Source organism: Prinia subflava, chromosome 2 (assembly GCF_021018805.1).
Source record: "Prinia subflava isolate CZ2003 ecotype Zambia chromosome 2, Cam_Psub_1.2, whole genome shotgun sequence".
NCBI classification, from domain to species: Eukaryota; Metazoa; Chordata; class Aves; order Passeriformes; family Cisticolidae; genus Prinia; species Prinia subflava.
The window spans coordinates 14,975,741-14,988,835 of NC_086248.1; the positions used below are offsets into that span (position 1 = coordinate 14,975,741).

At 48.7% G+C, this 13,095-nt stretch overlaps 1 protein-coding gene and 1 long non-coding RNA gene across 4 annotated transcripts in view; one reads left to right on the forward strand and one right to left on the reverse strand.

Moving 5' to 3' along the window:
* The window catches only part of LOC134565421 (uncharacterized), a 20,687-nt gene continuing 7,592 nt past the window's right edge, over positions 1 to 13,095 (reverse strand). The window contains exon 3 of one of the 3 annotated variants that reach the window (XR_010083911.1): positions 1 to 1,098. This is a non-coding gene — a long non-coding RNA (uncharacterized LOC134565421). The other 2 variants (XR_010083914.1, XR_010083913.1) reach the window with 2 other exon arrangements.
* Positions 11,461 to 13,095, forward strand: part of CYS1 (cystin 1) — a 17,600-nt gene continuing 15,965 nt past the window's right edge. Inside the window, exon 1 of the mRNA XM_063424997.1 lies at positions 11,461 to 12,525. Within this exon, the coding sequence (XP_063281067.1) occupies positions 12,319 to 12,525 (207 nt within the window). The 5' untranslated portion in view covers positions 11,461 to 12,318. The remainder of the gene's footprint in view (positions 12,526 to 13,095) is intronic.

A 13,095-nucleotide genomic window follows, 5' to 3' on the forward strand; every position in this document is an offset into this window, starting at 1 on the left:
ATAGATGAAAATTAAGTACATTGAGACTGCAAAAGAGCAACAGCTTGCTTAGAAATGCCTGTACTCAGTAGTCAAAACTAACAGCCAACATACAACTATTTTAAAAGACCAGACATTTCATTTTTCCCATTTTTTAAATGAAACTAGATGAAAAGCAAATGAAATATTCAGTAGAATGCCTGTCAATGCCAGCTTGTGTTTGTAATATAATGTAGATTACTAAGATGTTGATTTGGTATGATTAATAGTATTTGAAATAAAATCTATGAAATAGCCACATCAGAAATTCACATAGAAATCTGAATATTACCAAAAGCGCTTAAGAAAGCTAAATAAAAAAATCAAAGGACTAAGAATTTCTCATGTCTCACCAGGTGATATAAATTTAGTTCTCCCTTATAAAAAGTTATTGAATCCAACTTTAAAAAGGTCTTTGCTCCCCTTATGTCTTAAATGACAATTTAAGGATACATCTGTGAAAGCAGCACACTCTAAAAGTCATTGCATGACTCTTCTGGCTAATAAAACCAAGGTAACCTTGGTACAACATTAAAGCAGTCAGTGTTAATGGATTACAGGGTTTTAAGCAATCCTGCTGCAGAGGCATCCAAAGCACTGCAGGAATGTGGTGGTGCTCCCCTTCTCCATCTCAGTAGGGGGCAGATCATTCAGATTATGGCCTGTTTGGTTTGCTCTTGCCATGGAGAGCTAGAAACACCGCAAAAACCAGGCAGAGACAGTGACTAAGGCTTTCTCTTAGCCCCCCTGTCCAGCCGCCATGCTGGGGGAGGGCACTCCATGCCATCACACCACAGAGTGACCCAGGGATGAGCAAGTTCCTCTTGGATGGGTGCAGGAGGCATCACTACTCGGTCACACAGGGACAGACACAAGTGCACAGGAGCTCCTGGTGCTTGGCATGTTCTGCCTGTACTTTGTGAGTGTGGTCTAGCATGTGGGTGCATCCCCCAAACACAAGTGCTGAGGCGTTTCTCAGACCACTGAGTGTCCAGGAGCTGCCAACTTAAACCCTGTCTTCAGTGCGCCCAGCAGCACCCATTCTGCTGGGTGCTGAGCTGAGATACAAGGAGCACACACCTGAAAAAAAGAAAGATAGATTCAGTCACAGAGACAGTTAACAGGAGAATGAAGAATAAAATCTGATCTTCTTGCTCCAAGGCAGAGACCCATTGCCAATGGTTCCCACTGTGTGTTTTCCACAGACCCCAATAACCTTCATACTATTTCAACAGATCTTCAAAAACCAACTAAACCTATTGTCACAACAGGCTGAGGCTCCCACCTCTAAGATAAGCATCCTTTGGAGACCCCTCACTTCAAAAGAGAACACAAAGGTCTGCTGCATTCAACCCAACAGCTCCTGAATCACTGCCAGCAGCTGAGCAAAGGCTCTTTGTGATGCTGAGGATTGACTCAGCTGAAGGCAGCATGGCATTACACTGCTTTATGGGAAACGAGCCACCGTCAGCACAAAGGCAGTGCAGCACAAGGTTTTATAGCACACAATTTACTATTTCCACCCTTATTACACCAAGGTGTCAAACAAGATCCTGAAAATGCAATGGCAGCAGTTAGCATGCTAATGGCTGCACTCATTTTCAGCATCCTACAAACCACCCAGACTGGGAAAAAAATTGCAGCCTGCTTTGGTGTTAGCACTTTGCAATTAAATCCTCACCTTTCCATCTCTTGCTTGGAGCACTGTCTTGCTAGAAATAGTGCAGCCATGCCTGGCTTCTCACTTCTCTCACATCTTTATTATTCCAGCAGGCTGGGGCCACTTGGTTTGTGAGGGCCAGCAATTCATAAGCCTTGCTCTGTGGAAAGCTATTTCATGATAGCACAAAACCCACACTGACACTGCTCTGTTATCCACAGGCTTTGGAAGCTTTGCAGGGGAATCCATGAACCATTTAGAGGAGACAAAATTACTGTGCCTGTAACTGCACCTCTGTGGCTGACCGTGCAGCCACACCATGGACATTCACTGACAACCACCACTCTGGGCCTCCAGAGGCACAATGTGACATCTCCTCAATCAGTTGTGCAGCTTACTGCCACAAAGGAAAGTGAGGGCAGCTTCTTCCACAGCCTTTGTGAAAAAAAAATAAACAAACAAAAAAAACCCCACAAACTTTTAATTAAGTTACTTCAGAACCAAGACCTACCCACATTAGCAGGATATTTAGCATTAAGTTCTTCTGGGGATGAGGGAAGTGTTTATACAAGCCCACAAAGCATCTCTGCAGTCTGTGCTTTGCCCTGACAGAGAGGAGGTAACCACATCCACTCCAAGAGGGGCCAGACACGTTCATTAACTGATGGTTACACAACACTTTCACAGGGAAGCCATGTGTTTACATGTGTTTACAGTTTCATTTTGTCATAATTAGGGTCACATACTAAAGCAGTGTCTCCAGGACTTTAATACCCAATTTGTGTAAGGGGTATTTCACTCAGCCAAAAAAAAATAATCCTTGCTATTAAGCAACCTATTATTCCTTATTCCCACATAAGTACACTCGTGTCAGATGCCCTGACATGTCTCAGAAGAAGCAAGCAGTAGGCAGAAGTTTTACTTGCTCATGACTCAATGACATTAAAGCAATTTGCTTTAACTAACTCTCTGATGCAAGGAGTACTATTTACCCTACTGCTAAAAAAAAATTAAAAAATATTTTGCCTGCATTGAAAACAAGCTTGGTTCAGGTGGCTATCTGAACACAAGAATGGAAAAAAGGCAGATGGATTGGTGTCCTCTGGGCTAAACCAAATATATTTTTCAGGACTAGTGAACAAAGATGGCAAAGCTGTGCTGTTCATTGTGTGACCTGAGCTGTGGCTTTGCTGCAGTGTGTCACTGACCCCACGCTGAGGCAGTGGTCTCTCTCCCTAGCAGATGTGACAATGAGCTTCCATATGGTCTGTTAATGAAGGTCACTAAAGGCTTTTAGCAGATACATGTTTTGATAGCTCTTGGACAAAACCAGGTTTCCATTTCATCACTGTCAGATGGCATTTGAGTGTTAATACCTAGAAATACCTGAGGTATTTGACCTCTTTCTTCTGGGAATTTCACCCTGTGTTTTGAAAACACAGACTTGACTTCATGCCCTGCTGAAGTGTTGCTGACATTTCCTGACATCCTGGAGCTGGCTAAACAGGGACAAGAGTCCTAGAGGAAAAACGGGAAAGATTTTTGTAGAGATGATGTTCTGGTAGTATTGTACACAGATACTTAAAATCAAGGGCATAAAAGGGTTACTTAAGGTCATGGCTGGGGTCACGGTAATAAACAGCTCAGGCCTACAGAAAAACAGAGTAATGGTAGAAGAAACTCACATGTAAGATTAAAGGTAATGAGTACATCATGTGACAGATTCCATAATTTTGTTTGAAATTCTTTTTCTGTGCAGAACATCTTTGCTCCCCATGGTCTGCCCCCATAAATTACCCCTGTCTCCCCCGGTCTGCTTGGGTTTTCAATCTTCAGCTACACACAGGTGACAAACCCACTAAGTCTATATTTTACACACATGTGTGTCTACCTCCAACTTTCCATCAGCTCCAGAGGAGATTCAGAGGGTCCATCTGGGCATGTAAATAAGGCTGGGCAGGGTTTGTCTATGACCAAGGGCCACCTGACACAGCCTGGCCACCTCTCTACAGCTCCATTCTCTCCAACCAGTCTTCAGTCTGAGAGCTAAGGGGGTAAAGCTGACCTCCCCAGCACCTGTGGAGGCCAAGGAAAGGATGGACATTTTGAGAGAATAATAACTGATGGATCCAGTTACAAATGTGAGTATTGGGAGTAATCCCGAGCAAAGAACCTGAGCATTTCAATGGCCTCTGTGGGAAAGGTGAAAAAAGCAGCACCTTTTCACAAGAGCTCAGTTGTTTCTACTCATCAGGAGCTGGGCTGTGTACTGTCTTTCCCCTATGCAGACAGGCTGCATGGACAATAGCAAAAATACACCCTCCTCTCCAGGTGGAATTGCCCAAGCAATCCCAGAGTTGGGCTTGGTGGTCTTCACTGATCCCTTCCAACTCAGGATATTCTGATTCTGATTGCAGTCATGGGCTGGTGTCAGTGCTCTACTCAATCACAACACTCATGACTCTTTGCTGCAGCTGATCCTGATGATAAGAGCGGAACTCAGCAGACATTTTCTGGGTTGTGAGCAGATCAGGCAGGAGGCAGGAACTCCTGCAGTTTATTTACAAAAAGAAACTTATATACACCTCCTATGATGTCCATCCATTGGAGGACCAAAGTCCCACCTTTCAATTCCACTGGCCAAACTAACTGTCTATTACCTTTATTCCTCCCATCTAGAAATATGTAAACAAAGAGAGACAGTTAGCTAAACACAGCCAGTGTTTACATTAACAGGCGTGAGAAAGGCTGCATATTCTCCTTCAATATGAACACTTGGCATACAGGAAAAAGCTCATGGCAACAACTCTTCCCAGAGGAGCTCAGCAACAGGACAAGAGCCACACACTGGAACAAGGGAAATGAGTATTTGCTGTGAATGAGGTCAGGCACTGGAGCAAGCTCCCCAGAAAGGATGTGGAGTCTCCATCTTTGGAGATACTTAAAAGCAGACAAGACCCTGAGCAACCCAGTCTGGCTGGCCCTGCATTAACCAGAGGGTTGGGCTAGAGACCTCCCAGGGGTGACATCTCTAGGATGGTTCTGTTGAGATGGTTCGTCTCAAATGGTTGTTTTCCCATGTGGAGATTCAGTTTGCTGGAGTCTCTGCTCCTCCATGAGCCAGAAAAGAAAGTCTTCCTTGCCAGCAGTACAATTTGCCCATCTCCATTCCTAGTGAAGCTACTCCATGTTTGCAGATGTCAGAAGAGATGCACTGAGTTTACAAAACCCAAACCCTTGGATCTGTGACCCATATTTCTGGGGAGTTCTAGGGAACAATCCTACGTCTCCTCCTTCCCCTTTTAATTCCCAGCAGCACAAAGATGAAAGCAATACCAATTCCTGAGCTCCCATACCTCAGGACTCCCTTCTGGAAAAGCACAGCTTGACATTTTTAACTACATGCTGAAAGGTACATTGCACGTTAGCTATACTCTGTACAGGTGAGCATTTTTATAAAGGAAATGCTTTTTAAAACTTCCTTGCCATTAATCCCTTCAGGTGTGAAATACCAAAAATTGTGCAAGTTCTTTCAACTAGAAGAATGCTAAGGCTTCCTCTGAGCACACAGTTTTGCACATTAAAGACAGGGTAGATGAAAGGAAGGTCTCTTCACAAGTGATATCCTGTTGACTCCACCCTTCACATATAAAACCCTGGGAAGTCCTGCCCTGCCTCTCCCTCAGGCCACCCAGCTTTAGTCCTACCTCCACTCCATCCAGGAGATGGATATGCTCTATCACAGGCCAGCTTCAGAAATCTTTGTAACAAACCCACCTTGTCTTTGGGACTGAGGAGACACAGGATAGGTCATGCATACCATGGAGGCACCAGGCAGAATCCCAGCACAGCCATCAGGATGTTATTCCTGTGTCATAAACCCCAACATTACCCAAATGCATGTCTTTATCCCAGGTCATCTGTGAGACATGAATGTAGCTCAAGTCTGAAGTGGGCAAAGGGTAGAGGGATTGCCAGCACAGCCCATCTCTCAGGGAACAACCCTGACAGCTCCCATAACTCAGATATGTGTCTGAATACCAAGTGAGTTCTGTTACTTGCTGGTAAGGCATTAACCTCAGCTATTTTCTTCTTTTGTGCAAGTTAAACCAGTTTGATTGCATCTGTATTTGGCGGTCCTTCTCTATCAGGCTTCCCTGCACAACCAGGGCTTGGCCCTGTCTCCACAGAGCAGAGTCTTTATTTAATAGCAGGAGATCCAGTTTGGTGGTGATAAAGGCTGCAGAGCTGGAGGTCAACCAATCTAAGAGTGTCTCAAGTCACAGGAGTTTACATTTGCCCTTGACCCCACTGCCCCTCTTGCAGGGTTCCAGGCTCTCAGGCTGGAACAGAAAGCAAAGGTGCAGGTGTCACAGAAGAGGTGTCCCTGCTCACAGACATCTGCAAAGCTCATCTTGGCAAAGTGGCCCAATAGCAGTGCCGGATGTCACGGCTGCCTTTTGCTCTCTGCACAAAGCACCACGAGGCTGCAGCACTTCTGTGCTGGGCAAGTGCTCCTGTAGCCCCTTGCCTTCTTCCAGGCTGGGACTGGGCAAAAGGAGAACCGGGTGCTGTCCAGGCAGAAAAGCACTTTCTGCTGTACAAAGCCAGACCTGTCACCTGCCTGCTTCCCTACACCCTGCCTGGTGTCACCCCAGGCTTGTGCAGGTCCGCTGAGGTCCAAGCCCAGCAGCCCCTGTAACTCTGCTGAAGTCTGGGATTTAGTACTGTAGCTGAAATCCTGTAGCCCGCCAAACACGGGGAATGTCAGCCTGTCCAAGGTCAGCCAGCCTTCAGAAACTTCAACCCTGCCCTCACTGAGGATGAGAAAAAATCTTCAGAAACCTGGAACAAGAACAAAGTTTCTGTAGGAAGGGGAGGCTCATCTCTTGCTGATTAGCTTCACACACCCACAGATCTCTGCAGAGCTCTCTCGTTTCCTTACACTGGTGTGTTTACCCAACAGAGTTAGAGGCTGCCATCCCTAAGGGCCACCCACCGTGAATACCAGGACAAAGAGAGGAGAAAGACACGGCCGGGAGCCTCAGCAGCACAGCCAGCAGGGCTCTCTGCAGGAGAGCAGCCCCCGGGGGATGGAGCAGGGCTGTGGAGTCCACAGGGGATCCCTGTTCAGAGATACGCTGGCGTAGGGAGTCACAGCGGGAAAGGCGGAGGAAGTCAGGATTGAAACAAGCAAGCTGGGACAAACTCAAAGGGGCTGAGTGGAGTCAGGGGCGGGATTTTTGCTACTGATGATGTGAGAACACCACACGGACAGCTTGAGTCGTCCCCACTTTGGTAACTGCATCGGTCCTGTGGCCACTCACTGACTGGAACTTGCAACTTGCATTGTAAGTCACTCGTGGGAACACAGCACTACCAGGTGGACACCGGCTCATCTGCATTGTGCTGTGTCTCACCTGTTGGGGAGCTTCCCCCCCTCCACTGCAAGTGACAGTTGTTTTGGCCTTTTTCCTCATCTGGCCATAGTTTGAGGTCACAGAGGGACTCAGAAGAAAAGGCTGTCTGCTGAGCACACAAGCTGCTCCCACGGGACGCACCGCCACACTCCAGCTGTGGCACAGCTGCCTCTGGCGTGCACAGACGCTCGGGCAGGAGCCGGCTGCAGCTGCCGCTGGTGGAAGCGTTCCCATGGCCTGAGCCCTCCGTGCTCCCAAAGGAAAGACAGCAGGAAGACAGAGTGGTGAGACACAAAAGACAGCTCTTTGCTGGGCTGGGTCTTTATTCCTGTGTTTTTGAACAAAGCAGAGACCATCCCTTGAAATGTGGGAAGCAGGGAGAAAAGTGTTTACTGGCAATGCTTATGTTGCAGTAAAATCCAAGATGTGTTGAAAGGACACTCCTTAAAAATATGCTTTTATATTTAAACATCTGTTTTCAGCAGGTTTTTTTGTGAATTAGATGAGTCAAGCACCAGCCCTGGGCCAAAGCCCAGCTCCATTAATCACACAGGACCAACCTCCCTCCCTCCCTTCCCCAGCTGTGGGTTCCCCACTGCATCCTGGCCCGAAGCTGCTGAAGGATGGTTCTTCAGTCAGGGAATTGTCTCCCCTGCTGCAAAGCACCCACCTTTCCAGCTCATCTCAGCCACCTAAGGTATGTCCAGTGGGAGGCAGCACCTTGAGGAGGAGCAGAGATGAAACAGGTTTAGGAACATTAATTCCTAACCCTCACCTTCCAACTCAGCCTCATGGACCTTCTCTGCATCTCAATGGCCTCTCTCTTGCAGTTATTTTTCTCTGGGGAACTTGTGGAGGCAAAGCAAATTTCATCCTCCCACTCCCTGTTTGGGTCCCGGACAGACAACACTGGCTCTGTGCTCCTTCTCAAGTCCAGCTTTTTCCATCCACTGAATTTCACAGCACGTCAGCTCAGGACATGGCACAGACCCACCAGATACATGGTCTCTGCATCAAAGCAAATACCTGAAGAACTGTCAACATTAGAAATAATTTTTCAGAAGGTTTTGGGTCAGAACTGTAGAAAAATCCAAGTTTATTTGGGTAAATGTTTGGAAAGCCAAGTGATGGATGCTGGCTCTGCTTTGAGCAAGGTACACATTGCCTTTGCTACACACAAGTTAATGTTAGAAAGGCAGATTAATATATAAACTTGTTCACTCAAGGGTAACACCAATACAGCAATTTGCAGTGGGGAAATGAAGATTTTCCTGCTTGTTCTATAGAGACTATAGAACAGCACAAGACTAGAGTCTTGCTGTTTTCTTCTCAGAGCATGGCAAAAGCTGTCTAAGCTAGTTTGAAATCTAAACAACCTTCTGATGGACATTCACTGGACTTCTTCTAACAAACCCACAGTGAAAATCTGTACCAAGATCTCCAGGCTCTCTCCAAACATGCCATGGTGTTCTCATGGTGCAAGACAAGAGTGTCAGGGTCCTGGCAGTGGTCAGCCAGCATCTGTGCTGTAGTGGAAGATAGCCAAGAAGAGGCATCACCTCTCCATGCGACATTCAGGGAAGTGGATACCCTGTGAAGGATGCCTGGGAAGCATGGGAGAAATCAACCTTTCAGTCAGCAAGCAAGAGGGAGAGATCAATTCTGACATTATGTATTTTAACTTTGAATTTTAATCCTTTTTGTGGTTAATACAGGTGACCACCAAAAAACCCTCACAGTTTTCCTGAACTGTTATGACAAGGGACTGCATCTATCTCTGTTAAAGACTTACTGAAAATACAGGAAATATTAGGAAAGAAAAAGAAATCTAAATGCATGTGCTGTGATATTTATTGTTACAAGATCACTTCCTTCAGTGAACTGATCGCAAATAGCTTAGAAAATTCCTGGTGGGAACAAAAATGTGGAAAAACCCAGCTCCCCGGGTTTTGTTTTGATTATTGTATAGGAGGGAGCTTGTTATTTTACCCAGCAAGGAAACTCCATGTGTTTGGCTCTCTGGTGCTCCCATCATAATTCCTGGTAGTGCTGCAGCTGTCCATCACCAGGGTGAACAGCAACACAGCCCAGCACAACACCCTCCCAAATGCAGGTGCTAGGACCTTCTTGGGGTGTTTTCCCTGCCAAGGGAACATGTCTGTGGGCCACAGGATAAGTTCTTCCATCTTCCCCATCGCTGCATTGCACCAACACTGCCAAGTGCAAGGGCCAGGCTGGGCTGGGCTGGTCCTTACACTGGCTACAGCCATGGAGATCTGTCCTGTGGCCAGAGAGTTGGCTGTTCCAGGAGTTGAAGACAAGACAGCAAAGACCTGAGGAAGCAAAAAGCTCAGGCTCTGCATCACAGAAGAACAACAAGTCCTTGGCTTTAACAAAGAACAAGTCTGAACTAAGGCCCTTTGAGGTTAAAGTGAGGTGTAGGACAAGGTCTGTGAGATCATTCCACAGCAGCCATGGACTGGGGAGAAGGCAGGGAACAAAAAATGTCACTGGAGATGGCTGCGATTTTTCACATGCCCTTTCAGATGAAAGTCTGTCAGGAGAGAGGAGTGACAGTCCTGCCTGTAGTCTAGGGATAGGATGAGACACAGCAAGGAGGAAGAGTCAGGTTATGAGTTAACAGTACGGTTTAGTCTCACACTTGGGGAGTGAGCAATCTGAAAATCAGATCTGAAAATCACATTTTGTCCAGGCAATTGCATGCCTCAACTCCACTTTGGCCTTTGCTCATAAAAGTCCAGTCAAATTCTATAGCAGGGTAAATAAGTGCTAATGGCTTCAATGGATAATGGTGATCTTAAAATAATCCCATATTCCTCAAATATATGTGATGGTTTAGAAAGACTCAGATGTTAATATACATACGTACAAATGTGTGTGTATATGCATGTATGCATTTATTTCTCTATAATTAAATCTTTTATTAGAATCTTACGATTGAAGAGTGCTAACAGTGGGCATCCATAGCATACATCCTTTTCTTTCCCAAAGCAGAGGCTGAGAGTGCCAGCACAGCAAGAGTCAGAAGAGGCCATCTACCATGTAACTCCAGCATCATTGTCCAGAAGAGCTCCTGGGCTCCCAGAGGATTTGGGAGAAGGCAGGAGCCAGCACTGCTGGCTCCCTCAGCACTGTGCTTTTGATGTGAAGGATTCTGGCTCTGTGCTGGTCTGGCTGGGTGCCACGCAAAATTGACCCACATGCCATATTTGGCACTTGTACTACACACTTCCACCCTTGCTCTTGAAGATCAGCCAAGATACTATCCACTGGCCCTGCTGGGAAACAGTCCTAAAAGGCACCATTCATAAAAAGGAATTTGCCAATTTTCATTGATTTTTCTGAGGAGTCGTGCTTATCAGGCCTTTAGCTTTTGGGAAATTATCTCTTTAATTCTCAGCACTCCTTTAGGGGCAGGGAAATACCACTGAATGGCCTCAGAATCCTTCAGTGTCACTGCTAAACCACAGCAGCCTTTGAGATCACTGCTGCTCAAACACTTTTCTGGCTCCAGCAATGATCTGCTCCAAAACACGAGGCATTTGGCTCATTTTGACAGCTGGTTTATGGAGCCAGCACTGCTTCCAAGTGAATCTGGGGAACTGTCCTGGAATGAACTGTTTCCATGCGGGCAGCCAGGAAACTTTCCAGGAGGCTCCACTCCTTCAGAGACAGCCCGCAGGGATGGAGGAGGAGGAATTTGCTCACTTCTTTTTGAGAAGAATTTTTGTCTCTGATGCTTGCAGAGCCTGTTCCCTTGGGACATTTTGTTTGGGGCTATTTAATCCCATATTCAGCTCCACCATCAGCAACTGGGCCTCGTCATTTCTCCTTTCTCCAAGATCTGCCTCAGATCCAAAACAACTTTGTGACTGGCCTGGCTCTGGACCCAGGGCTCAGCATGTGACACCACACTCCCAGATGATCTATTCTTCCAACAGAACATCCTTCTCAGTTAGTTTGTGTGGGAAGGGACCTATAAAGGTCACCTAGCCCATGGTCATTCCAGCCCATGCCATTTCACTACACCCAGTCTCTCAGAGCCCCATCCATCTGACTTTGAATGTTTCCAGGGATGGGGCATCTACCACTTCTCTGGGCAGCCCGTGCCAGTGTTTCATCACCCTCATTGTAAACAACCTCTTCCTCACATCTAGTCTAAATCTGCCCTCTTTTAGTTTAAAATCTTACTCCTTGTCCTATCAGTACATGCTCTAGTAAAAAGTCTGTCCCCATCTTTCTTATAAGCCCCATTGCTATGAGCTGATCTTTCTGGCAATGATCTGACCACTCGTGTCCTTCTGTCCTCCAGCCCCTCCCTTACAAACTCTTGGGCTTTAGCTCAGTGTTTGAGAAGAACCAGCAGAATGAATGACTGGTAGATGCAATCATTGCAGTCAGTGCCGAGGAGCAGCAAGAGGAATTACACCCCTGTGTCCCCGGCCTTTATCAGCCTCTAGTTCGAAAGGAAGGGAGGCAGAACGGGCTGGACACCAAGCAGCCACTGTACTCCCCTGCCCTCCATCCCTGGAGGCAGTGACAGCCTTGCCTTTAACATCTATGATCGCCCACTGTCGAACAATGTGCAAATATTGCACTGCTGGAAGCAAAGAGCAGCCGAGGATGGTTGGGGGATCAGCTCCGCAGCCTGGACAGCCTGTCGGGAAGCCGAGTGACTCCGTCTGTGGGCACCGGCTAAGGAGGTGCCCGGCGGGCCCATCCTTTGCCCGGGAGCTCCCCTGTAACTCGAGGAACGTGGCCGGAACCGCAGTCAGCACCGCAGACCTGCCCCACGGGGCATCCCCCGGCTGGGCTGCTCTCCAAAGGTCGGCAGGACCCCTCTGCGAGAGCTGTGCTTCAGTGCAGTAGCCGAGGAGTGCTGCTCCTGCTGCACGGGTCCCGAGGATGACAATGTCCTCCCCCCGGCTCTGGGAGATGTGTGTAAGGATCCGGTGCTTGGGAGGCCCGAGCTAACGGGCTGGGCTGGGAAGTTTTGGAAAGGAGAGGGGAGCGCGGCAGCCTGCCCAAAACCGCGATCAGAGACGGCCGCGCACCCCTCCCCTGCGCCGCCGGCTCCCTCCCCCGGCCCGGGGCGCTCCGGGGTGGGATTCTCCCCCCGAAAGGCTCCCGGACCGCCGAGCGCCGCTGCCGCCCGGCCGGGAGAGGCGGCGCCCGGAGCGCTGCCCGCCGGCTGCGGCCATGGGCAGCGGCAGCAGCCGGCGGCGGGGGCCCGCGGGCAGAGCGGGGCAGAGCCGGGACCTGCCCGGGACCGCCGGCGGCGAGGGGGCGGCGGCACCGCCCGGCCCCGGCCGCCCAGCGCCGGCCGCCGGCGGCAGCGCCGAGCCCCGGGCCGGCGGGAGCAGCGCGGAGGCGGCGGGAGGCGGCGGGGCCCCGCTCCAGCAGGCGGTAAGTGCCCGCCCGGCCCCGAACGGGACCCCCGACCCTCCCCGCGGTGGCCCCGGCCCCCCCAGCCCAGCCCAGGCCGGGTGTGCCCGCCGCCCTCGGCAGCCCTGCCGTAGCCGGCGCCACCCGCCACGGCCGCGGCTTCTTCCGGACATCACCGGCGTTAAATTCTTTTGATATTCGCTGCGAGCCAAGCTTGATGCTCTCTCTGCGTTTTCTCTTTGCTGCTCTCTTTGCGTTTTCAGTCTCCGATGCAAGAGGAACACGGTCCCGAGAGGGGCCATCCCGCTCTTCGGTCTCCCGGTGCTACTGGAAGTTTCTTTTCCTGACTTGTGGAAATAGCTCGACTTTATAAAGTTCGGCTCCTGCTTTTTTCCTGGGTCAGGCTTGTAAACAGAAGCTGCTTTAAACTGTGAACATAAAGCTGCTCTTTAATGTTACCAATGCACTGCAACTGCAGTCTGGCTCTTCCCAAAGGCACATTTCAGTCTCTTTAACAAATAATGGATTTGCTTCCGAGGGAGTTGAGATTTATCTTTTGGGCTTTTTTGTTCCAATCCAAGAATAACAGCA